Source organism: Macaca fascicularis, chromosome 19, assembly GCF_037993035.2.
Source record: "Macaca fascicularis isolate 582-1 chromosome 19, T2T-MFA8v1.1".
NCBI lineage: Eukaryota > Metazoa > Chordata > Mammalia > Primates > Cercopithecidae > Macaca > Macaca fascicularis.
The window spans coordinates 21980359-22007993 of record NC_088393.1 but is presented as its reverse complement, the minus strand read 5'-3'; the positions used below and the strand labels follow the sequence as shown (position 1 = coordinate 22007993).

At 37.4% G+C, this 27635-nt stretch overlaps 1 protein-coding gene across 2 annotated transcripts in view; it reads right to left on the bottom strand.

Moving 5' to 3' along the window:
* Nucleotides 1-971: 971 nt before the first annotated feature.
* The window catches only part of LOC102137239 (uncharacterized), a 47135-nt gene continuing 20471 nt past the window's right edge, over nt 972-27635 (bottom strand). Inside the window, exons 1-2 of one of the 2 annotated variants that reach the window (XM_074026608.1) lie at nt 23121-23188; nt 972-13936 (exon numbers count right to left, since the gene is read on the bottom strand). In XM_074026608.1, coding sequence (XP_073882709.1) covers nt 11544-13613 — 2070 coding nt within the window. In that variant the 5' untranslated portion in view covers nt 13614-13936; nt 23121-23188 and the 3' untranslated portion in view covers nt 972-11543. Of the gene's footprint in view, nt 13937-23120; nt 23189-27635 lie in introns of those variants that run through there. The other variant, XM_045378973.3, reaches the window with a different exon arrangement.

Genomic DNA, 27635 nt, shown 5'->3' with positions numbered 1-27635 from the left:
TAGCTGGGACTACAGGCGCCCGCCACCACGCCCGGCTAATTTCTTTTTGTATTTTTAGTAGAGACGGGGTTTCACCGTGTTAGCCAGGATGGTCTCGATCTCCTGACCTCGTGATCCGCCCGCCTCGGCCTCCCAAAGTGCTGGGATTACAGGCTTGAGCCACCGCGCCCGGCCTTGTGCTTTTTTTTTTTTAAGAAAAAATGTTTTATATTTCTAATTCAGTAATTTAGCATAATTTTTAGTCTCACCCTTTCAAAAATAGTTCATTCTGAAAAAAATATGATTAAGCCACTTACCACATTTTCTCCCAAAACAGTAGAGTAACAAATTAAGTCTATAGTCTAGTGTACAGTTAATACATAAATAATAAAGCTGTAATTTGTTTTACCTGCACACTTGAAAATAAAACACTTTTTGGCTATAGACAAAGAAATTTCAGAGGTTAGCTTATAAAATGTGAGACCTTGTATAGAAACATTCACCACTATGTCTTAAGGGGTGAAAATTTGTCTTTCACCCCTTTCAACTATTAACCCAGAGCTGGAAAAATAGAACATGTCATTATACCAAAAAGCATTTTATTATTTTTATTTTATATTTAAAGGATACATGTGCAGATTTGTAAAACAGGTATACTACATGATGTTGGGGTTTGGACACTTAATAATTCCATTGCCCAAGTAGTGTACATCATACCTAAGCAGATTTTCAATGCTTATCTCCCATCCTTCCTCCTTCTTTATAGAATTCCCAGTGTTTATTGTTTTCATCTTTGTTTCCATGTGCACCCAATTTTTAGCGTCCATGCTGCATTCATGTTGCTGCATAGTATTGGAGGTTGTATAACCACATCACTTTTCTTATCCAATAAGAGATTCATGGGCAACTGCTTTAATTCTGCTTTTGCTATTATGTATAGTGCTGCAATGAACTTGTGAGTGCTGGTGTCTCTTTAGCAAAATTATGTATTCTTTTTGGGGCAGACACCCAGTAATGGGCTTGATTGGTCAAATGGCAATTCTATTTTTAGTTATTTGAGAAGTCTCCAAACTGCTCTGCACAGGCCCTGAATGAATTTGCATTCCCACCAACAGTGCAGAAAGATTTCCTCTTCTCCACAACTTCAACATCTTATTTATCTTACTTTTAACAACAGTCATTCTTACTGGTGTGAAATGGTATCACACTGTCACTTTGATTTACATCTTTCTAATAATTAGGAATGTTGAGCAATTTTTACATGTTTATTGGCAGCTCATATGTCTTCTTTTGAGAAGCTGGCTATTCATATCTTGTTTGCTCTTTTTATTAAATGTTTTATAGATTCTGTATACTAATCCTTCATTGTCTGCAGTTTGCAAATATTTTATTTCATACTGTAGGTCATCTGTTTACTTTGTTGATAGTTTCTTTTACTGTGCAAAAGCTCTTTGGATTAGATGCCATTTTTAATTTTTATTTTGGTTCCACTCATGTTAGATGTTAGTCATAAATTCTTTCCAGAGGCCAATATTTTCTAAGTATTCTTCTAAGATTTTTGTAGCTTGGAGACTCACAGATCAAGTCTTTAATCTATGTTATTTATTTTTATATATAGAAAAAGGTAGGAGTACAATTTTCCTCCACATATGACTAACCAGTTTTCCCAGTATTATTTACTGAATAGGGAGTTTATTCCCCTTTTGTTTATTTCTGTTGGTTTTGTAAAAATAACCTGGTTGTAAAATATAGCTTAATTCAGGACTCTCTATTCCATTTCATTGGTCTATATGTATATTTTTGTACCAGAACCATGTCATACTGGTTACTCTGATGCAATCTTGGCTCACTGCAACCTCCACTACCCAGGTTCAAGTGATTCTCTTGCTTCAGCCTCCCAAGTAGCTGGGATTACAGGCATGCACCACCACACCTGGCTAATTTTTTGTATTTAGTAGAGACGCAGGTTTCACCACGTTGGCCAGGCTGGTCTCAAATTTCTGACCTCAGGTGATCCATCCACCTCAGTCTACCAAAGGGCTGAGATGACAGGCATGAGCCACCACGCTCGGCCCAGATTTATTCTTTTAGTCTGATGCTGTCTTGGCTATTCAATCTCCTTAATTCTTTTGTATATAATTTAGAATAGTTTTCTTTTTCTAATTCTATGAAAAAGCATCATGGATAGTCTGATAAAAATAGCACTTAATCTGTAGGTTGCTTTAGGCAGAATGACCATTTTAATTATATTCTTTGAACCCATGAACATGCAATATTTTTGCATTTATTTGCAAAAGAAATGCCTCTCATTTCTTTCAGCAATGTTTTGTTGTTCTTTGTAGAGATATTTTACTCCATTGATTTAATGTATTTCCAGAGTTTTTTTGTTTGCTTGTGGCTACTGTAAATAGAGCTGTTTTTTGTTCTGTTTGAATATTATTGGTGTACAGAAATGCTATGCATTTGTGTTGATTTTGTATTCTCATATTTTTTTGAAGTCTTTTTTCACACTTAGGAGTCTTTTGGTGAAATCTTTAAAGTATTCTAGGTAGAGAATTCTATCATCAGTAAAGATAATTTGACTTCCTTTGTTTTCTGTTTGGATTCCTTTTATTTCTCTGGCTAGGACTCCATAACTTCAATAGGACAGTTTAGAATTGATATTTTTATTCTTATGAATGCTTCCAGTTCTTGCTCTTTTAGTATGATGATGGCTAAGGATTTGTCATAGATGACTCTTATTGAGATATGTTTCATCAATGTCTAGTGTGCTGACAACATTTTTGAGTCAATATTGGATTTTCTTGAATGCTTTTTCTGTCCCTATTGTTAAATATTTTTTTTAGTTATCTTTACATGGTGAATCACACTTATTGATTTGCATATGATGAAACATCTTTGTATTTATGGAATAAAGCTCATATGATTGTAGAAAATTAACATTCTGGGCCGGGCGCGGTGGCTCAAGCCTGTAATCCCAGCACTTTGGGAGGCCGAGATGGGCGGATCACGAGGTCAGGAGATCGAGACCATCCTGGCTAACACAGTGAAACCCCGTCTCTACTAAAAAATACAAAAAACGAGCCGGGCGAGGTGGCGGGCGCCTGTAGTCCCAGCTACTCGGGAGGCTGAGGCAGGAGAATGGCGTGAACCTGGGAGACGGAGCTTGCAGTGAGCCGAGATCCGGCCACTGCACTCCAGCCTGGGTGACAGAGCGAGACTCCGTCTCCAGAAAAAAAAAAAAAAAAAAAAAAAGAAAATTAACATTCTGATTTGCTTTTGAATTCAGTTTGCTAGTATTTCATGGAGGATTATTGTTCCAATATTCACCCAGAATATTGACTTGTAGTTTCCTTTTTATCTTGTGTCTTCACTAGATTTTAGTTTCATATATTTCACTGATTTCATATAATTAGTTAGGGTGAAATCCCACCTTGATTTTTTGGAATACATAAAGTAGGCTTAGGACCAGCTTATCTTTGTATATGTGGTAAAACTTGGCTGCCATTTCATACGATCCAGGGCTTTTTATGGTTAGTAGGTTTATTATTACTTATTCAATGTCATTATACGTGTTATACATTTTTGCTCTGCTAAAGACTTGTTATTAGGCCGGGCACTGTGGCTCATGCCTGTAATCCCAGCACTTTGGATGGCCAAGGTGGGAATATAATGAGTTTGGCAGATCGAGAACATCCTGGCTAACATGGTGAAACCCCATCTCTACCAAAAACACAAAAAATTAGCTGGGAGTGGTGGCAGGTGCCAGTAGTCCCAGCTAATCGGGAGGCAGAGGCAGGAGAATGGTGTGAATCCTAGAGGCAGAGCTTGCAGTGAGCCAAGATCATGCCACTGCATTCCAGCCTGGGTGACAGAGATAGACTCTATCTCAAAAAAAAAAAAAAAAAAAAAAAAAAAGACTTCTGTTGTTTTCTGGTTCAATCTTGAGAAGTTTTGTGTATCCAGGAGTTAATCTATTTTCTCTAAGTTTTCTACTTTGCATGCATGTTCATAGAAGTCTCTGAGAATATTTTTACATCTATGTAGAATTATATGTGATTTCACATCTCTAACATTTAAATACATGCAGAATAAGAGTTTAACAAAATTCAACATTTCTTCATGATAAATTTCTGAAAAAAGAAGCTCAAGCCAATAAATGCCACATATAACAAGCAGACAAAACAAAGCACAGCTGATAACATACTAAACAGGGAAATCTTGTAAGCTTTTACTCTAAGAGCAAGAAGACAAAATTACCCACTTTCTTCAGTCTTATTAAACATAGTACTAAATATCCAAGACAGAGAAATTAGAAAATAAAATCAGAGCACTGAGATTAGAAAAATTGTTAAGCTATTCCTGTGTAATTTTTTATTTCTATACATAATCTTAAGTAAACAAAAGTCTAAGACATTACTAAAAATTAGTAGGACTAATAAAACAAATTTACTAAACTTGCAGAATACAAAAGCAACATCCAAGTCAGCAGAATTTCTATACACTGACAACTATCACTAAATGAGTGAAAGAAATTAATACACAATTGAAAAAATATTACTGCTTCATAAATTGGCATTACTAATATTGTTAAACATCTGTACTGTACAAAATGATGTACAGATACAATGCAACCTCTATCGAAATACCAATGATATAATCAACAAATTTTTAAAAATATATCTAAAATTTATAGAGTACAAGAGACCCTGAATAGCCAAAGCAACCAAACAACAGAAAAAGTAAAGGTATCACTCTACCTGACTTTGAAATATACTAAAATTTTATAGCTAAAAAAAAAAAAAAGTATGGTACCTGCATAAAAACAGACACACAGGCCAGTAGAGAAGAAAAAGGAGACCAGAAATATACGGATGTATTTACAGTCATCTGCTTTTTAAATAAAGGTGGCAATTTCTTAGGCAAAAGGTAGTATCTTCAATAAATGGTGTTGAGAAAAGTTTATATCCACATGCAGAAGAATTTAATAAGACCCTCAACTCACAGCATAAATAAATTAGATAAATAAAATAAAAACACAAAATAAATTTGATACTTAAATACATTTAATACACTTAAATACATCTAAAACTCTGAAACTACTACAAAAATATAGACTGAAAACCCTGTAACATTGGTTGGGCAGGGATTTTTAAAATTTGACCTCAAATCCCAAGAGGCAAAATGAAAAAATAGATTAATCTGATTATTTTAAATTTAAAAACTGCTGCACAGAATATAATACAATCAACAGGGTGAGACAACCAAAAAATGGAAGAAAATATTTGCAATCATAAATGTGACAAGGGATTAATATCAAAACACACTCAAATGACTATAAAACAAAAAACAAATAACTACTGAAAATAACTATTGAAAATGAGAAAAAGGCTTAAATATTTTTCAGAAAAAGATACATATACGGCCAACAGATATATTTTTAAAACGCTGAATGTCAATTATTGTCACGGCAAGGCAAGCCAAAAAAACTATGAGATATCAACTCACTTCTGTTGGAATGACTCTAATTAAGAAGAAAAAGTGTTGGTAGAAATCTGAAGAAAATTCTTGCACACTATTCGTTGTGTAAGTGAGGACGGTCATTATGAAAGACAAAATAGTTCTCTCAAAAAACTTAAAAATCAAACTACCATATAACAATTGCCCCATTGTACGGCTGGGCGCGGTGGCTCAAGCCTGTAATCCCAGCACTTTGGGAGGCCGAGAGGGGGGGATCACGAGGTCAGGAGTTCGAGACCATCCTGGCTAACACCGTGAAACCCCGTCTCTACTAAAAAATACAAAAAACAACTAGCCGGGCGAGGTGGCGGGCACCTGTAGTTCCAGCTACTCGGGAGGCTGAGGCAGGAGAATGGCGTAAACCCGGGAGGCGGAGCTTGCAGTGAGCTGAGATCCGGCCACTGCACTCCAGCCTGCACCACAGAGTAAGACTCTGTCTCAAAAAAAAAAAAAAAAAAAATTGCCCCATTGTATATCCAAAACAAATGAAATCAGAATGAAGAAACATTTGCACTTCTAGGTTTTTTGCAGCACTCTTCATGTGTAAAATATATAAAATCAACAGTTCAACACTGAATGAGTAAATAAAGACAATGTGGTAGATATACACAATGGAAGACTATTAATCTTTAAATAACAAAAATTATATTATTTTCAATCACAGGGATTAAACTGGAGGACATTAAATTAGTTGAAATAAGCGAGGCACAGAAAAATTCATGTCTCGTGATTTCACTTACACACGGATTCTAAAAAAGTTAATCTCATTGATGCAGAGTAAAATGGTGACCACCAAATGCCAAGGTATTTATTTAGAAGAGACGAGGGGATTGATAAAGGTCTGTCCAAGAACACGTAATTATACTTGGATAAAAGAAATAATTTCAAGAGATTTATTGTACAGTATGGTGACTATAGTTCACAACAATGTATTTGTATTTTTGAAAAATGCTTACAATTTCATGTTGTCTAACCACAAAAACGTTACCAATGAGATAAAGCATTAAGCATGTAGAACTAAGCATTTGACAATGTATATATACTTCAAAATGTTGTTTTACAAAATTAATATACATTTTGTCAAGTTAAAAATATATTTTTAAGACACTATAGAAGGATAACAATGTTTCAAATACTGTCTATCTCTTTTATAAACTTAGCAGAATCCTACCAAAATATAGTTTTTTTTTGCTGTTTTCTCATTTGTCAGTCATAACCATAGGAACGTTGATGTTCAACAGCATGTTCTGAACCCAGCACAGTGCATGGGAGAAACCAATGACTCTAGGGTTTTTATTTTAAGCTTGGGGCACCTGGAGTTACTGGTGTTTGTGGTAACAGTATGAAAGACACGAAAAGGGGCAGGCTTGCTTATGCTCCCATGACTGGCCACTGTGATCATGGTAAACTGGTTTGCATGCAAACTAACAGGAAATGTTTTAATCCAGAAGCTGCCATTATCTCTGAAAGTTTTAAGAGAAAATGATCAAGGAGCTCGCTACAGTTAGGTGACTAACAATATAAACTGTAGACTAAACTTCAACCTCCTAAAAATTTATTTAAAAAATGAGCGATAAATTTCTTCAAATTGTAATATCAATATGGAAAATAAGTATTATTCCAGATTTATAGGGGTCATTTTATTGTTTTGCAATCTTTAACACTGACACTTTAAAATAGAGGATTTTACATGGAACTATAAGTTGTGCTGTAAGTACATCCTAAATAACTAAATTGAAAATTGCTCACTATTAATTCTCTTAAAAATTTAATTTTTATAATATATGTGTGTTCTAGCAAATTATATATCTGCCACACTTTGTATGAAAATCCAATCTCTTTCTCTTATGAAGGAACACCATGCTGATTTAATCCTCTCTTTGGTAGACAGTGTATATCTTTTATGTTAACTAACCAGTCTTAAAAGTTATTGATAAACAAACCTTCCAGTTAAAACCGATTTTTCAGTGCATTAAAAAATACCAATGTTATACAAAAAATTAGCCGGGCGTGGTGGCAGATGCCTGTAGTTCCAGCTACTTGGGAGGCTGAGGCAGGAGAATTGTGTGAACCCGGGAGGCAGAGCTTGCAGTGAGGCGAGATTGCACCACTGCACTCCAGCCTGGGCAACAGAGCGAGACTCCCATCTCAAAAAAAAATTAAAAAAAAACAATGTTCTCCTTAAAACCTACAACATACCCTGTGAAATCAACAACGAGAAAACTGTAGTCATAACAAAGAAAAATCAATGTTATTTGATTTGTGTTATTTTATTTGTGTTATGACTGTAATCATAACGCAGAAGAATCAATGTTATTTCTTTGCAATTGGTATTTTCCATCTCTGACTCGAAGTTACAAACTAACTTTAGCAGGAGTATTTATGACTAATTATGGAGCATCTGTTACACACTGAGCACTGTCATGTTTGTTTGCTACATTTATATGTAAAAGCATCTGCATGACTTATGAAGCTTCCCTAGTACTTACTGAAACAAATTGACTCAATGTCACTTATAAAAAGTTAAGGGAACAGTAACTAAAGAAAAGTAAGCTTATATAGGATTTTCCCATTAAAAGAACCTAATGAAATGTTTTAACAAAATAAAACATAACTTAATACACAAATTGTGGAATTATGTCTAAAAATAATTTTGTGTGCATGATGAAATTTTATAAAAAATATTATTTTAACTACACATCAGCTCAGATAATAAACACTTCATAAACTATAAAACAAAAAAAGAAACAAAAAGATTATGGGTCGAGCACCAGTATCATGCAAGCAAAAACAGAAAGTTTGCATGGAAAGATTCTAAATGATAAGCTATAAGATAGTTGTATAAATTGAATACAAAGCAAAGAGTATACATTCGCTTTTAACATTTTTGAGGATTTTTGTTTCCTAGTAAATTAGACATCTTACTAAAATGATTTATTTTGCTTCAATATTACTCTTTTCTTCTGAAAATACTTACAAATTTATAGTGAAACACACTTACTCATTAAACCTAAGTTATATCTTTAGACTAAGAGACGTGTATATTTAACTCTATGCAGGTCAAAACTAAAACTCTATTATGTGCTCACAGGCAGAGGCCACATGTTCAAAAAATATACAATAAATTTTTGAAAATTATTCAGGACTCAGAAATATATTGATTTTATTTACACTTATTTACAATTTTTATCACCATAAAAATAACCATGTAGTCAATAACAATTTAATTGTACAATTTAGAATAACTAAGACTGTAGAATTAAATTGTTTGTAATGCAAAACATAAAAGCCAGGTTATAGGTACCTTATTTACCATGTGATTATTATATATTTTATGAATGTATCAAAATATGCCATATATGGCATAAATGTATACACATATCATGTACACACAAAAACTAAGAAAAATAAATTTAAATGTCAAAAAAATTTAACCTGCAGGAACCATACTATTTAACTTATTTTCAGTTTAAAGCCACTGAAAAAGAATACTAGAGATGTTAGTCTATTATGTTAGCAAATAGTGAATTGTTACTATCTTCTAAATATACCCTTGAGTAAGGTGAAATAGGTTAAAATTAGTGGCATAATAACACTTTTTCAATGTATAACAGTATTTAACATGTTATAAATGTTGAATTAAAAAATTAAAGTAACACATAACCTAAAACTTTAAAAAACGTAGTTTCATCACATAAAAGTACAATTAGTAAAATGACAGTAATTTAGTTAATTTTAACTATAATTAAGAATAATTGGCCGGGCGCGGTGGCTCAAGCCTGTAATCCCAGCAATTTGGGAGGCCGAGACGGGTGGATCACGAGGTCAGGAAATCGAGACCATCCTGGCTAACATGGTGAAACCCCGTCTCTACTAAAAAATACAAAAAACTAGCCGGGCAAGGTGGCGGGCAACTGTAGTCCCAGCTACTTGGGAGGCTGAGGAAGGAGAATGGCATAAACCCAGCAGGCGGAGCTTGCAGTGAGCTGAGATCCAGCCACTGCACTCCAGCCTGGGCCACAAAGCGAGACTCCGTCTCAAAAAAAAAAAAAAAAAAAAAAAAAAGAATAATTTTATCTCATAATTCTGCATTACAATATTACTAAGGGCCAGGCGCAGTGGCTCATGCCTATAATCACAGCACTTTGGGAGGCCGAGGTGGACAGATCACTTGATATCAAAAGTTCAATAACAGCCTGGCCAACGTGGTGAAACCTCGTTTTACTAAAATACAAAAATTAGCTGGATGTGGTCATAGGCACCTGTAATCTCAGCCTCTTGGGAAGCTGAGGCAGAATAGCTTGAACCTGTGAGGAGGAGCTTATAGTGAGCCGAGATCACGCCACTACACTCCAGCCTAGGCAACAGAATGAGATTCCCTCCCAAAAAAAAAAAAAAAAAAATTACTCAGAATACCTACTTCATACATCACTCAATTCCATAAGTTAACCACAAATAGCCTTTCTACTTAGATTTTCATCATGCATCTTACATTTTAATTTCCTTAGTCATCCATAAGAAGGGTCATAAATAATAACCACCTATTAAAAAAGTCTCCCAAATCTTTGATGCAAAAAGAATTGATCACATTCTTTTACATGTGAATGCAACAGAAATGAAGAAATAGCAGGAAGCAATTTAAGAGTTGAATTCCATCATTATTCAGTTTCCAAATAAGCTGTCTTTTTATTGGGTGTGAGGGAACAGAGTCTCACTGTCACCTGGGCTGCAGTGCACTGGCAAAAATCTCAGCTTACTGAAACTTCTGGCTCCCAGGTTCAAGTGATTCTCATGCCTCAGCCTCCCATGTAGCTGGGACTACAGGTGTACACCACCATGCTTGGCGCATGTGTATTTCTTTTTAGTAGATATGGGATTCCACCATGTTGGCCAGGCTGGTCTTGAACTCCTGACCTCAGGTGATCTGCCCACCTTGGCATCACAAAGTGTTGACCTTATGGGTATAAGCCACTGTGTCTGGCCAAAAAAAATCTGTATTTTTAAGATATAAGTATACTTTAAATTTAATTATAACTTCTCAAAATCTACTTCTTTTAAAGTTATAAACAAATAATTTTTCTTTTTACCAACTTTAGTTTTGGATTTATTCCTATATTCAGCAGTCTGATTTAGTGTAATGTCTGAAATTTGAGACAGATATTTCTACTGTGAATTCTCTCATATTGACATAAACTTACTTTTGGATTAAATATTTTTTACTTTTATATATCTGCAAAAATACATTTTAATACGAACTCTTTTGTGTTTTATAATCAGTAGTTTTTGAAAAAATGTTTTTCCAAACTTATTAAACTTGCAGGGTTATTCTTCAATATAAATTCCCTGATGTTGAGCAAAGTTGGAAAAACTACCTCAGGTATTCCTGTAGTACAAAATGTGTACAATAAAATCTGTGATACAAGTAAATATACTACAACCCTCTTTATATTTGTAATGTGTTTCCTCAAAATTAATATTCTTCTATACTTTAAGGGCTTTTATTTTCTGAAAGATCTAGTGAGAGTAATTGCACTCTTAATGCTTTTATTTAGTATGAACGCTCTGATGTTTAGTAAGATGTGGGAAGATATTAGTGGCATTCACAATTTTTTTTTTCCAGACAGAGTCTCTCTCTGTTGCCCAGGCTAGTATAAATGCTTTCCTTTGCAATAAGTCATGAGCATTGGTTAAATGTTTTGCCACATGGTTTATTCTAGTAGTTTTCTCCAGTATGAGTTATCTACAATCAAGTGTGACAGCTGTTTAAAGGCTTGCCACATTCTTCACATTTGTAGGGTTTCCCTCCTGTATAAATTCCCTTATGTTCAGTAAGAGTTGAGAACTAATTAAAACGTTTGCCACATTTTTCACATTTGTAGGGTTTTTCCTCCAGTATGAATTCTTTTATGAGCAGTAAGGTGTGAGGACCAGTTGAAGTCTTTATCACATTCTTCACATTTGTAGGGTTTCTCTCTAGTATGAATTATCTTATGCTCCATAAGGCTTGAGGACTGGTTGAAGCCTTTGCCACAGTCTTCACATTTCTAGTGTTTCTCTCCAGTACGAATTTTCTTGTATGTAGTAAGGGTTGAGGACTGTTTAAAAGCCTTGTCACATTCTTCACGTTTGTAAAATTTCCCTCCAGCATGAATTTTCTTATGTTTACTAAAGACTGAGAACCGGCTGAAGGCTTTGCCACATTCTTCACATTTGTAGGGTTTCTCTCCAGTATGAATTACCTTATGTTTAGTAAGGATTGAGAACCTACTAAAGCCTTTGCCACATTCTTTACATTTGTAGGGTTTCTCTCCAGTATGAATTCTCTTATGTTTAGTAAGGATTGAGAAAGTACTAAAGCCTTTGCCACATTCTTCACACTTGTGGGGTTTCTCTCCAGTATGAATTTTTTTATGATAACTAAGGGTTGAGGACCACTTATAGGCTTTGCCACATTCTTCACATTTGTAGAGTTTCTCTCCAGTATGAATTACCTTATGTTTAGTAAGGATTGAGAACCTACTAAAGCTTTTGCCACATTCTTCACATTTGTAGGGTTTCTCTTCAGTATGAATTTTCTCATGCGTCATAAGGGTTGAGGACTGTTTAAAAGTTTTGCCACATTCTTCACATTTGTAGAATTTCTCTCCAGCATGAGTTTCTTTATGTTTACTAAAGACTGAGAGCCAGCTGAAGGCTTTGCCACATTCTTCACATTTGTAGGGTTTCTCTCCAGTATGAATTACCTTATGTTTAGTAAGGACTGAGAACGTACTAAAGCCTTTGCCACATTCTTCACATTTATAGGGTTTCTCTCTAGTATGAATTTTCTTATGATAACTAAGGGTTGAGCGCCACTTATAGGCTTTGCCACATTCTTCACATTTGTAGAGTTTCTCTCCAGTATGAATTACCTTATGTTTAGTAAGGACTGAGAACGTACTAAAGCCTTTGCCACATTCTTCACATTTATAGGGTTTCTCTCCAGTATGAATTTTCTTATGATAACTAAGGTTTGAGAACCACTTAAAAGTTTTGCCACATTCTTCACATTTGTAGGGTTTCTCTCCAGCATGAATTCTTTGGTGTTTAGTAAGGCTAGAGGACCAGCCAAAGGCTTTGCCACATTCTTCACATTTGTAGGGTTTATCTCCAGTATGAATTACCTTATGTTTAGTAAGGACTGAGAACTTACTAAAGGCTTTGCCACATTCTTTACATTTGTAGGGTTTCTGTCCAGCATGAATTCTCTGGTGGTTAGCAAGGCTTGAGGACCAGCCGAAGGCTTTGCCACATTCTTCACATTTGTAGGGTTTCTCTCCAGTATGAATTACCTTATGCTTAGTAAGGACTGAGACCTTACTAAAGGTTTTGCCACATTCTTCACATTTGTAGGGTTTCTCTCCAGTATGAATTTTCTTATGTTTGGTAAGGATTGAGGACCACTTAAAGGCTTTGCCACATTCTTCACATTTGTAGAGTTTCTCTCCAGTATGAATTACCTTATGTTTAGTAAGGACTGAGAACGTACTAAAGCCTTTGCCACATTCTTCACATTTGTAGGGTTTCTGTCCAGTATGAATTTTCTTATGATAACTAAGGGTTGAGCGCCACTTATAGGCTTTGCCACATTCTTCACATTTGTAGCGTTTCTCTCCAGTATGAATTACCTTATGTTTAGTAAGGACTGAGAACGTACTAAAGCCTTTGCCACATTCTTCACATTTGTAGGGTTTCTCTCCAGTATGAATTTTCTTATGATAACTAAGGTTTGAGTACCACTTAAAGGCTTTGCCACATTCTTCACATTTGTAGGGTTTCTCTCCAGCATGAATTCTCTTGTGTTTAGTAAGGCTTGAGGACCAGCTGAAGGCTTTGCCATGTTCTTCACATTTGTAGGGTTTCTCTCCAGTATGAATTACCTTATGTTTAGTAAGGACTGAGAAATTACTAAAGGCTTTGCCACATTCTTTACATTTGTAGAGTTTCTTTCCAGTATGAATTCTCTTATGATAAGTAAGGGTTGAGGACCGGTTAAAGGCTTTGCCATCTTCTTCACATTTGTAGGAATTCTCTCTACTGTAAATTCTTTTATGGTGAGATAGGTGTGAACGCATGCAAAATGATCTGACATATTCTTTACATTTCAAAAGTTTCTTTCCAGTATGCCTTACCTTACGTCTGTTTGAATTTGAACATTTATGAAAGACATTTGCATATTTGCCACATTGAAATACTTTGCTCTGTGTAGTTGTCAAACTATGGTTAAGCTGATTATAACCTTCTTTGTGCACCTTACACTCATCCACATTGGTACAACCAATTTTTAACTGTAAATTCTCAGGTCCACATTTTTCATATCTTCTCAATGTAACTTTTTGGAAAGAATCTTCTATGCCCTGCTCTGGCCAAAGGTCTTGAGCAAAATGAGAACATATAACTGAAAAGAAATAAAAATAACAAATTAGTCCACTTATTAGACTCAGGTAAATATAGTTTCCAAATTTAACCTACAAAATTATTCAAACTACATAAGCAAGATGACATTGCAATATGACACAGGCCCTAAGTCTTCATAGACATAGAAATGTAATAAAAACACACAGACCAAAATACACATGTGGATAATTTATACATGAGTTAAGTGCATGCAGTGCCTGAATTAAGACCAATGCAAAGAGCCACATAGAAAAAAAGAAAAGTTTGTTAAATTTACCCAATACAACTCTTTCTACTCCTCAATATTACCTAGTCCCTTCAGAAGCAAATTGTCAACTTCTGTATGTTCTTTTTTTTTTTTTTTAAGGAAAGTAAAATATTGGCACATATGATTTAATTTTTGTCTTCTACAACCCTTTCCACACACTGGTTTCTGTCTCTCACGACAAAAAGGGCTGATAGATACAGTGGTATACTTTGAAATGACAGTTTGAGTCTGCTGAGACCAAAGGTAAATACACTGCAGCAGAGCACTGCAGTGCTGCAGAGAGAGAACAGTGTACCAAGTGATTACTTTTCAGAAGAAACAAAAATAATCTCTTTTAACTAAAACCAAACACAAAATTTCAGACAAGACAAATCTCAAGGAGATGTTTGAGAGACCCACATAATCTCTAGCCAAGATGACTGTTTTCTGACTATGCCAGGACAAAGCTACATTATAAATTATGTGACAGGTAGCCTTTTTAAATGTCCAAATCTCAGAGATTACAATCTATACAAAATAGGGTAATATAATCTCATCAAAAATATTATAAAATTTTCAGAAAGAAACCATTAAAAATGTATACACTAATTTTAAAAACTGAATAACATTCAATGAGTGAAATAGGAACACAGAAGAGTATAGAAAATCAGAAAAATGAGGATAAGAACAAAAATAACCAGTGAATTGTCAACAAAAGATTTGCAGGCCAGAAGAGAACTGTGTGATATAGTCAAAGTCCAAAAAAGAAAAAGAAAAAAAATACCTATCAAGTGAGAATAATGCCATCAGCAAATCGGTACTGCCTAATAGGAAAAAACAAACAACAACAACAAAAACTTTCAAAATAACTAAATTCTTAAGAAGTATCTTGGCACTGCATATGTCTTCCATACGAAAGATGCTGAAAGCAGTTCTTACCAGTGAAAATAACAATGTAAGAAAACAACACCTAATCATATAAAAATACATTATTTTCTAGGAAAGATATGCACATACAAAAAACTGAATTTCTAGCATTATTCTAATGGTGCAGAAAACATTTTTAATTATTCTCTAATATTTGAGAGATAAAAGCATAGGAATTATTATAAACATCTGTAAATGTATATACAACATAAACACATAAACTTAGCAACATCAGTGACAAATTTAAGGTCAGACATAATAAGGAAGAATTTTTTATGCAACTGAAGCTAATTTTTCACCTGATTAAAATATACTGTTTTAGTTTTAGAGGTTTTATGTAATCCCAACGGTATCATACACAAAAAAAAAATTTAGAGGTTTTATGTAATCCCAACGGTATCATATACAAAAGAAAAATAAGAAAGTGAAAGTATATCAATGCAAAAATCAGAAAGAAACAAAGGAAGACAGAAAGAGAGAAAATGAGGGACAAGATGCAAGAATCAAATAGAATCGGTAATAAAATAAAAGTAACTCCTTCACTTTCAGAAAATTATTTAAATATATGGAAAATTAACTTTCAAATCAACAGATTTTTAATAGATTTATTAACATTTTTTCTTTTGAGACAAAGTTTTACTCTTGTCGCCCAGGCTGGAGTGCAATGACACCATCTCAGCTCACTATAACCTCTGCCTCTGAGGTTCAAGCAATTCTCCTGCCTCAGACTCCTGAGTAGCTGGGATAACAAAAGTCCACCAACACGCCCAGCTAATTTTTGTATTCTTAGTAGAGACGGGGTTCCACAGTGTTGACCAGGCTGGTCTGGAACCCCTGGCCTCAGGTGATCCACCCGCCTTGGCCTCCCAAAGTGCTAGGATTACAGGCATAAGCCACCATGCCCAGGCTATTAAAAACTTTTAAATACCAAGATCCAACTTGCCTTTCGACAAGAGTCAGTTGAAATCTAATGTTAAAAAGACTCAAAGTGGAAGGTGGAAGTAGACATTTCATGCAAATGTTAATCAAGTGAGAGCAGAAGAGGTCAAAATAATATTACATGAGCTAAATTTTAAGTCAAAGACTCATATTTCATAAAATGCACTTGACAGTGAAACTCCAAAAAGACAAAGAAAGATATTAACAATAGTAGGTTCACTGGGAACCTGTGAAAACTTTGAATATGTGTGTGTGTGTGAGTGTGTGTGTGTGTCATACATTAGGATTACAAATACATAAAGCAAATACTGACAGAATAGAAGAAACACAAGGAAAGCAATATAATTATAGCAGGATATTATTATACCACACTTTCTGTAATAAAAATCAAAATAGAGGAGGCTAGCAAGATGGCCGAATAGGAACAGCTCTGGTCTGCAGCTCCCAGCGCGATCGACACAGAAGGTGCGTGATTTCTGCATTTCCAACTGAGGTACCCGGTTCATCTCATTCGGACTGGTTGAACAGTGGGTGCAGCTCACTGAGTACGAGCCAAAGCAGGGTGGCATGTCGCCTCACCTGGGAAGTGCAAGGGGTCGGGGAACTCCCTCTCCTAGCCAAGGGAAGGGTTTAGGGACTGTATCATGAAGCACAGTGCTCTCCAACCCAGATACTATGCTTTTCCCATGGTCTTCGTAACCTGCAGACCAGGAGATTCCCTCTGTTGCCTATGACACCAGGGCCCTGGGTTTCAAGCACAAAACTGGGTGGCCATTTGGGCAGACACCAAAGTACCTGTAGGAGATTTTTTTTTCCCATGCCCCAGTAGCACCCAGAAGGCCAGTGAGGCAGAACTGTTCACTCCCCTGGAAAGAAGGCTGAAGCCAGGGAGCCAAGAGGTCAGGCTCGGCGGATCCCACACCCATGGAGCCCAGCAAGCTATGACCCACTGGTTTGAAATTCTGGCTGCAAGCACAGCAGTCTAAGCTACTCCTGGGAAACTCGAGCTTGGTTGGGGAAGGGCATCCGTCATTGCTGAGGCTTCAGTAGGCAGTTTTACCCTCATAGTGTTTACAAAGCTGCCTGGAAGATTGAACTGGGTGGAGCGCACCGCAGCTCAGCAAGACCAGACTGTATCTCAAGATTCCTCCTCTTTGCGCAGAGCATCTCTGAAAAAAGAGGCAGCAACCACAGTCAGGGGCATATAGATAAAACACCCATCTCCTTGGGACAGCACCTGGGGGAAGGGACAGCTGTGAGAGTAGCTTCAGCAGACTTAAACATCCCTGCTGGACAACTCTGAAGAGAGGAGTGGATCTACCAGCACAGCATTCGAGCTCTGCTAAGGGTCAGACTGCCACCTCAAGTGGGTCCCTGACACCCGTGTCTCCTGATTGAGAGACACCTCCCAGTAGAAGCTGATAGGCACCTCATCAAGAGAGCTCTGGCTGGCATGTGGTGGGTGGCCTCTGGGACGAAGCTTCCAGAGGAAGGAACAGGCAGCAATCTTTGCAGTTCTATCGCCTCCACTGGTGATAACCAGGCAAACAGGGTCTGGAGTGGACCTCCAGCAAGCTCCAGCAGATCTGCAGCAGAGGCACCTGACTGTTAAAAGGAAAACTAACAAACAGAAAGGAATAGAAGCAACATCTACAAAAAAGATGTTTACTCAGAGACCCCATTCGAAGGTCATCAACATCAAAAACCAAAAGTAGATAAATCCACAAATGGGGAGAAGTCAGTGCAAAAAGGCTGAAAATTCCAAAAACCAGAATGCCTGTTCTCCTCCAAAGGATCACAACTCATCACCAGCAAAGAAACAAAACTGAATGGAGAATAAGTCTGATGAATTGACAAACTCAAATTTGACAAATTTCAGAGGTGGGTAATAATGAACTCCTCCAAGCTAAAGGAACATGTTCTAACCCAATGCCAAGAAGCTAAGAACCTTGAAAAAAGGTCAGAGGTATTGCTAACAAGAATAACCAGTTTAGAGAAGACCATAAATGCCTGATGGAGATGAAAAACACAGCACAAGAACTTCCTGAAGCATGCGCAAATATCAATAGCTGAATCAATAAAGTGGAAGAAAACATATCAGAGATTGAAGATCAATTTAATGAAATAAAGCAAGAAGATAAGATTAGAGAAAAAAAGAATAAAAAGAAATGAACAAAGCCTCCAAGAAATACGGGACTATGTGAAAAGACCAAATCTACATTTGATTGGGGTACCTGAAAGTGACAGGGTGAATGGAACCACTCTTCAGGATATCATCCATGAGAATGTCCCCGACCTAGCAAGACAGGCCAACATTCAAATTCAGAAAATACAGAGAACACCACAAAGATAAGAGAAGAGCAACCCCAAGACATAGATTCGTCAGATTCACCAAGGTTGAAATGAAGAAAAAACCGTTGAGGGTAGCCAGAAAGAAAAGCCGGGTTACCCACAAAAGGAAGCCCATTAGACTAACAGTGGATCTCTCTGCAGAAACCCTACAGGCCAGAAGAGACTGGGGGGCCAATATTCAACATTCTTAAAGAAAAGAATTTTCAACCCAGAATTTCATATCTAGCCAAACTAAGCTTCATAAGTAAAGGAGAAATAAAATCCTTTACAGACAAGCAAATGCTGAGAGATTTTGTCACTACCAGGACTGCCTTACAAGAGCTCCTGAAGGAAGCACTGAAAATAACTGGTACCAGCAACTGCAAAAACATACAAAATTGTAAAGACCATTGACACTATGAAGAAACTGCCTCAACTAACGGGCAAAATAACCAGCTAGCAACATAATGACAGGACCAAATTCACACATAACAATATTAACCTTAAATGTAAATGGGCTAAATGCCCCAATTAAAAGACACAGACTGGCAAATTGAGTAAGTCAAGATCCATCAAAGTGCTGTATTCAGGAGATCCAGCTCACGTGCAAAGACACACATAGACTCAAAATAAATGGATGGAGGAATATTTACCAAGCAAATGGAAAGCAAAAGAAAGCACGGGCTGCAATTCTAGTCTCTGATAAAGTAGACTTTAAGCCAACAAAGATCAAAAGAGACAAAGAAGGGCATTACATAATGGTAAAGGGATCAATGCAACAAGAAGAGCTAACTATCCTAAATATATATGCACCCAATACCGGAGAACCCAGAATCACAAAGCAAGTTCTTAAAGACCTACAAAGAGGCTTAGATTCCCACACTATAACAGTTGGAGACTTTAATGCCCCACTGTCAATATTAGCCAGATCACTGCAAAAAAAAAAAAAAAAAAAAAAAAAAAAAAAAAAACTAACAAGGATATTCAGGACTTGAACTCAGTTCTGGACCAAGAAAACCTAATAGACATCTACAGGACTCTACCACAAATCAACAGAATATACATTCTTCTTGGAATCACATCACACTTATTCCACATGATTGGAAGTAAAACACTCCTCAGCAAATGTAAAAAAAAACGGAAATCATAACAAACAGTCGCTCAGACCACAGTGCAATCAAATTAGAACTCAGGATTAAGAAACTGACTCAAAACCGTACAACTACATGGAAACTGAGCAACCTGCTCCTGAATGACTACAGGGTAAATAATAAAGTGAAGGCAGAAATAAAAAAGTTCTTTGAAATCAATAAGAACAAAGACACAACATATCAGAATCTCTGGGACACAGACAAAGTAGTGTCTAGAAAATTTACAGCAAAAAAATGCCCACAAGAGAAAGCAAGAAAGATCTAAAATTGACAACCTAAAATCACAATTAGAAGAACTAGAGAAACAAGAACAAATTCAAACCCTAGCAGAAGACAAGAAATAACTAAAAACAGAGCAGAACTGAAGGAGATAGAGACACAAAAAATCCTTCAAAAAAAAAAAAAAAAAAATCGATGAATCCAGGAGCTGGTTTTTTGAAAGGATCAACAAAATAGATAGACTGCTAGCCAGTCTAATAAAGAAGAAAGTAGAGAAGAATCAAATAGATGCAATCAAAAATAATAAAGGGGCCATCACCACTGATTCCGCAGAAATAAAAACTACCATCAGAGAATAAACCTATCTACACAAATAAACCAGAAAATCTAGAAGAAATGAATAAATTCCTGGACACATACACCCTCCCAAGTCTAACTCAGGAAGAAGTCAAATCCCTGAATAGATCAATAACAAGTTCTGAAATCGAGGCAGTAATGATGAGCCTACCAACCAAAAATGTCCAGGACCCGATGAATTCACAGCCTATGTATGAGAGGTACAAAGAAGAGCTGATTCTATTATTTCTGAAACTATTCTCAACAACAGAAAAAGAGGGATTCCTCCCTAACTCATTTTATGCGGCCAGCATAATCTTGATACCAAAACCTAGCAGAGGCAACAAAAAAAGAAAATTTCAGGTCCATATCCCTGATGAATATGGATGCAAAAATCCTCAATAAAATACTGGCAAATCGAATCCAGCAGCACATCAAAAAGCTTATCTACCGTGATCAAGTCAGCTTCATCCCTGGGATGCAAGGCTGGTTCAACATACACAAATCAATAAACATAATTGATCACATAAACAGAACCAATGACAAAAACCACATGATCATCTCAATAGAGGCAGAAAAGGCCTTCGACAAAATTCAACAGCCTTCATACTAAAAACTCGCAATAAACTAGGTATAGATGGAACATATCTCAAAATAATAAGAGCTATTTATGGCAACCCCCCAGACAATATCATACTGAATGGGGAAAAACTGGAAGCATTCCCTTTGAAAACTGGCACAAGACAAGGATGGCCTCTCTTACCACTCTTATTCAACATAGTATTGGAAGTTCTGGTGACAGCAATCAGGCAAGAAAAAGAAATAAAGGATATTCAAATAGGAAAAGAGGAAGTCAAATTGTCTCTATTTGCAGATGACATGATTGTATATTTAGAAAACCCCATTGTCTCAGTCCAAAATCTCTCTAAGCAGACAAGCAACTTCAGCAAAGTCGCAGAATACAAAATCAATGTGCAAAAATCACAAGCATTCTTATACACCAATAATAGAGAGCCAAATCATGAGTGAACTCCCATTCACAATTGCTACAAAGAAAATAAAATACCTAGGAATACAATTTACCAGGGATGTGAAGGACCTCTTCAAGGAGAACTACAAACCACTGCTCAAGAAAGTAAGAGAAGCCAGGCACAGTGGCTCCCGCCTCTAATCCCAGCACTTTGGGAGGTCGAGGCGGGCGGATCAGGAGGTCAAGAGATCAAGACCATCCTGGCTAACATGGTGAAACCCCGTCTCTACTAAAAATATAAAAAATTAGCTGGGTGTGGTGGCGGGCACCTGTAGTCCCAGCTATTCAGAGGCTGAGGCAGGAGAATGGCATGAACCCAGGAGGAGGAGCTTGCAGTGGGCAGAGATTCTGCCACCACACTCCAGCCTGGGTGACAGAGCAAGACTCTGTCCAAAGAAAGGGAAGGGAAGGGAAGGGAAGGGAGGGGAGGGGAGGGGAGGGGAGGGGAAGGGGAGGGGAAGGGGAGGGGAAGGGGAGGGGAGGGGAGGGGAGGGGAGGGGAGGGGAGGGAAGGGAAGGGAAGGGAAGGGAGAAAGAAGGCCGGGCGCGGTGGCTCAAGCCTGTAATCCCAGCACTTTGGGAGGCCGAGACGGGCGGATCACGAGGTCAGGAGATCGAGACCATCCTGGTTAACACGGTGAAACCCCGTCTCTACTAAAAAATACAAAAAACTAGCCGGCCGAGGTGGCGGACGCCTGTAGTCCCAGCTACTCGGGAGGCGGAGGCAGGAGAATGGCGTGAACCCGGGAGGCGGAGCTTGCAGTGAGCTGAGATCCGGCCACTGCACTCCAGCCTGGGTGACAGCGCGAGACTCCGTCTCAAAAAAAAAAAAAGAAAAAGAAAGAAAGAAAGAGAGAAGGCCGGGCGCGGTGGCTCAAGCCTGTAATCCCAGCACTTTGGGAGGCCGAGACGGGCGGATCACAAGGTCAGGAGATCGAGACCATCCTGGCTAACATGGTGAAACCCCGTCTCTACTAAAAATACAAAAAACTAGCCGGGCGAGGTGGCGGGCGCCTATAGTCCCAGCTACTCTGGAGGCTGAGGCAGGAGAATGGCGTGAACCCGGGAGGCGGAGCTTGCAGTGAGCTGAGACCCGGCCACTGCACTCCAGCCTGGGCGACAGAGCCAGACTCCGTCTCAAAAAAAAAAAAAAAAAAAAAAAAGAAAGAGAGAAAGAGAGAAAGAGAGAGAGAAACAAAGAAAGAAAAAGAAAGAAAGAAAGAAAGAAAGAAAGAAAGAAAGAAAGAAAGAAAGAAAGAAAGAAAGAAAGAAAGAAAGAGCGAGCAAGCAAGCAGGCCGGGCGCGGTGGCTCAAGCCTGTAATCCCAGCACTTTGGGAGGCCGAGACGGGCGGATCACGAGGTCAGGAGATCGAGACCATCCTGGTTAACACGGTGAAACCCCGTCTCTACTAAAAAATACAAAAAACTAGCCGGCCGAGGTGGCGGACGCCTGTAGTCCCAGCTACTCGGGAGGCGGAGGCAGGAGAATGGCGTGAACCCGGGAGGCGGAGCTTGCAGTGAGCTGAGATCCGGCCACTGCACTCCACAGCCTGGGTGACAGCACGAGACTCCGTCTCAAAAAAAAAAAAAAAAAAAAAAAAGAAAGAAGGAAAGAAAGAAAGAAAGAGAGAGAGAGAGAAACAAAGAAAGAAAAAGAAAGAAAGAGAAAGAAAGAAAGAAAGAAAGAAAGAAAGAAAGAAAGAAAGAAAGAAAGAAAGAAAGAAAGAGAGAGAAAGAGAAAAGAAGAGAGGACACAAAAAATGGAAGAACATTCCATGGCTGGGCGCAGTGGCTCATGCCTGTAATCCCAGCACTTTGGGAGGCCGAGTCGGATGGATCACGAGGTCAGGAGATTGAGATCATCCTGGCTAACACTGTGAAACACTGTCTCTACTAAAAATACAAAAAATTAGCAGGGCCTGGAGGCGGGCGCCTGGAGTCCCAGCTACTTGGGAGGCTGAGGCAGGAGAATGGCGCAAACCTGAGGCAGGAGAATGGTGCAAACCTGGGAGGTGGAGCTTGCAGCGAGCTTCGATCGTGTCACTGCACTTCAGCCTGGGCGACAGGGCAAGACTCTGTCTAAAAAAAAAAACAAAAAAAAGAGAAAGGAAGAACATTCCATGCTGATGCATAGAAAGAATCAATATTGTGAAAATGGCCGTACTGCCCAAAGTAATTTATAGATTCAATGCTATCCCCATCAAGCTACCATTGACTTTTTTCACAGAATTAGAAAAAACTAATTTAAATTTCTTATGGAACCAAAAAAAAAAAAAAAAAAAAAAAAACCTCATATAGCCAAGACAATCCTAAGCAAAAAGAACAAAGCTGGAGGCATCATGCTACCTGATTTCAAACTATACTACAAGTCTACAGTAACAAAAACAGTAAGGTACTGGTATCAAAACATATATATAGACCAATGGAATGAACAGAGGCCTCAGAAATAACACCACACATCTACAACCATCTGATCTTTGAGAAAACTGACTAAAACAAGCAATGGGGAAAGGATTCCCTATTTAATAAATGGTGTTGAAAAAACTGGCTAGCCATATGCAGAAAACTGAAACTAGACTCCTTCCTTACACTTTATACAAAAATTAAGATGGATGAAAGACTTAAATGTTCCATATCAAACCATAAAAACCCTAGAAGAAAACCTAGACAATACTCTTCAGAACACAGGCATGGGCAAAGACTTCATGACTAAAACACCAAAAACAATGGCAACAAAAGCCAAAATTGACAAATGGAACCTAATTAAACTAAAGAACTTCTGCATACCAAAGGAAACTATTCTCAGAGTGAACAGGCAACCTACGGAATGGGAGAAAAATTTTGCAATCTATCCAATCTGGCAAAGGGCTAATACCAGGATCTACAAAGAACTTAAACAAATTTACAAGTGGGCAAAGGATATGGACACTTCTCAAAAAGACATTTACATGGCCAACAAACATATGAAAAAAAACACATCATCACTGGTCACTGGAGAAATGCAAATCGAAACCAAAATGAGATACGATCCCATGCCAGTTAGAATGGCGATCATTAATAAGTCAGGAAACAACAGATGCTGGAGAAGATGTGGAGAAGTAGAAAAGTTTTTACACTGCAGGTTGGAGTGTAAATTAGTTCAGCCATTGTGGAAGACAATGTGTTGATTCCTCAAGGATCTAGAACTAGAAATACCAGTTGACCCAGCAATTCCATTACTGGTTATATACCCAAAAGATAATAAATCATTCTACTATAAAGGCACATGAACACGTATGTTTTTTGCAGCACTATTCACAATAGCAAAGACTTGGAACCAACCCAAATGCCCATCAGTAATATACTGGATAAAGAAAATGTGGCACATATACACCACGGAACACTACGCAGCCATTAAAAAAAATGAGTTCATGTCCTTTGCAGGGACATAGATGAAGCTGAAAACCATCATTCTCAGCAAACTAACACAAGAACAGAAAACCAAACACAGCATGTTCTCACTCACAAGTGGGAGTTGAACAATGAGAACACAGGTACACAGGAAGGGGAACATCACACACGGGGGTCTGTCGGGGGGTGGGGGGCTAGGGAAGGGATAACATTAGGAGAAATACCTAAAGTAGATAATGAGTTGATGAGTGCAGCAAACCTCCATGGCACGTGCATACCTAAGTAACAAGCCTGCATGTTCTGCACATGTACCCCAGAATTTAAATTATAATTAAAAAAACAAAACAGAATATTAATAAGGAAACAGACTACATAAAGGAGGCATAAAACAACTATTTCTGACAGAGGTATAGAGAGCACTCCTCAACATCAGGATACACACCCTTCTTAATAGCTCATACAATATATTTCTTGATAGATCACATCTTGGGCCAAAAAAGAAGTCTTACCAAATTTTTTAAAACAAATTTTATGAATTATTTTCTATGACTAAACTCGATTGCAAGTATACAACAAAAATAGAAAACAACTGAAAACAAAAAAATAGGCCAGGCACAGTGGTTCACACCTGTAATCCCAGCACCTTGGAAGGCCAGGGTGGGAGAATCACAAGGTCAGGAGATCAAGACCATTCTGGCCAACATGGGTGAAACCCTGTCTCTACTAAAATACAAAAAACTAACGAGGTTTGGTGGCACACACCTGTAGTCCCAGCTACTAGGGAGGCTGAGGCAGGTGAATCACTTGAACTCAAGAGGTGGAGTTGCAATGAGCTGAGATCATGCCACTGCACTTCAGCCTGGTGATAGAGCAAGACTCCATCTCAAAAAGACAAAAACAAACAAACAAACAAACTATATGTGTGTGTATATATATGAATTTAACAAAACACTCGAGCATGCTCTTATGTAAAGGTTGTAATGTTAATATTGTAAAGATGTTCATCCTGCTTAATGTAATCTACAAATTTAATGAAATGTTTTTCAAATTTCTCATTGCATTTTTGAAAAAATAGAAATAGCAACCCTAAGTGTATATAGAATCTCAAGACAATAGAGTTCCCAACAATCTTAAAATAATAATAATAATAAAGCAATATTGCAGGCATTAAAGTTCCTGATTTCAAAAGACATTCCAAGCTGCAGAATTAAAACAATCTGGTATAAGTATAAGGAAGAAAAATTAGACTAATAAAATAGAATGCAACACTTACATATACTTTAACATGGTCATATGAGAAGTCATTTACAGAGCAATAATTATTACTGTAAGCTAATAGGTAAAGGCAATGCAAATTTCTATTGCCAAATCATTCAGTAAATATAATCTGAAATATAAAAATACTGGAATATCACTCAGTTTTCAAAAAGCAGAAAATATTCTACCAATTATAAAGATAAATCTTGATAACATTATGCAAAATGAAATGACTCAGCCACAAAAAGACAAAGATTGTATGAGACAGACAGATATAAAGCATTTACACACTTAGAAACAGATAAAAATAAAAAGGTCTCCTATTTGCTTAACCCGTAACAGCAAGAAAGTTTGTCAGTCATCTGTGACAAAAATGTCTTAATGAGAGAACCAGGCATCATGGTTAACATCTGTAATGACAGCTACATAGTACAGTAAGGTTGGAGAATGGCTTCAGGCCAAAATTTTACGACCAATCTGGGTTATGTAGTGAGACGCCATCTCAAAAATAAGTGCCTTTAAGAGAGCTTTGAGATCCAGGGAGAGAATTGTGAAACTTTGCCGAGCCCAAGGTCGACGAGCACCCTTTTCAGAAGGCAAGCTTTCATTCAGGTGGCAAACTACAGGATCCCTGCTCTTGACTACAGACACAGAAAATGTCCCACCCAACTTGGTCCCACTGAGAATTTTGAACTTACTGTGTAATCATCCCAAACTCCTCCCAGCCACAGTTTGTGAGAGGTCTTAGTCTTCCAGAAGCCCGGAGAGAGATACCAATTTAGACCCATGCTGGCAGGCTGGCAGACCTTGGTCCTTACTGTGGTCCTAATAGCAGTTCCAGCTTCCTAAGTCACAGTTCATGGCCACTTCTGCCCATGTAGAAAGCCACAGTGACCTCAGAAATCCTCTCTGGTACTCAGTACAAGCCATACTAATCCACATCCTAATACAAAGCCCACCATATGCAGACCTAACTGTAGAACCTGCCCTAGCATTTATCCTACTGAGTAAAGTCCTGAAGGATATTTACTCTGTCCAAAAATAAAATGAGAATTACAATTACCCAAGCCCCTTCCAATAAGCCAACCCTAGTCCAGAGCCAGCAGCCTTGTGACCAAGCTACAACCCCACTCAACTACAAACCCAGAGGGCATTCTGTCACCCTAGGGGCCCAACAAAAGACTTTTACCCTCTGAAACCTTAAACTTGAAGTTTACAAAAACTTTAAGAGGTGTTTGCTCCTTCAAATTCAGACACCAATGCAAAAGTATATTGTGCCCATTGTCAATGCCTCCATTTTAACACAGCACTTGATGTGGAAGAAAAATTAGTCAAAAAAATTTTAAAGTCACTGAAATTGAAGACAAATAAGTAAAATGTTGCTGTTTGTAGATCTTGCAATGTCCTCTATAAAAAACCATAAACAGTACATTAAAACCTTTTGAAACCAATAAGTACACTCCATAAATTAGCAAAATATAAAATTAACATACAAGTATAAGTTATGATTCCATACACTTAAACTATCTGATAAAAGAGGAAGAAAACAATCTTATTTACAATCACACTAAAATAATAAATATCTGAGAACAAATTTAACTGACAAGCTGAAAAAGTTTTCAAGTGAAAGACTTATCAATGAAAAATAATGAGAACACAAATAAATTTAAATATATTTTATGTCTATCAATTCAAAGAATAAATGTTAAAATGCCATTTTATCCAAAGTGCTCTCTAGATTCAGTGAACTCTCTATCAATATTCCAGTGTTTTTTTTTCACAGTAATGAAAAATACAATCATAAAATTTACATGAAACCACAAGATACCGCCGGGCGCGGTGGCTCACGCCTGTAATCCCAGCACTTTGGGAG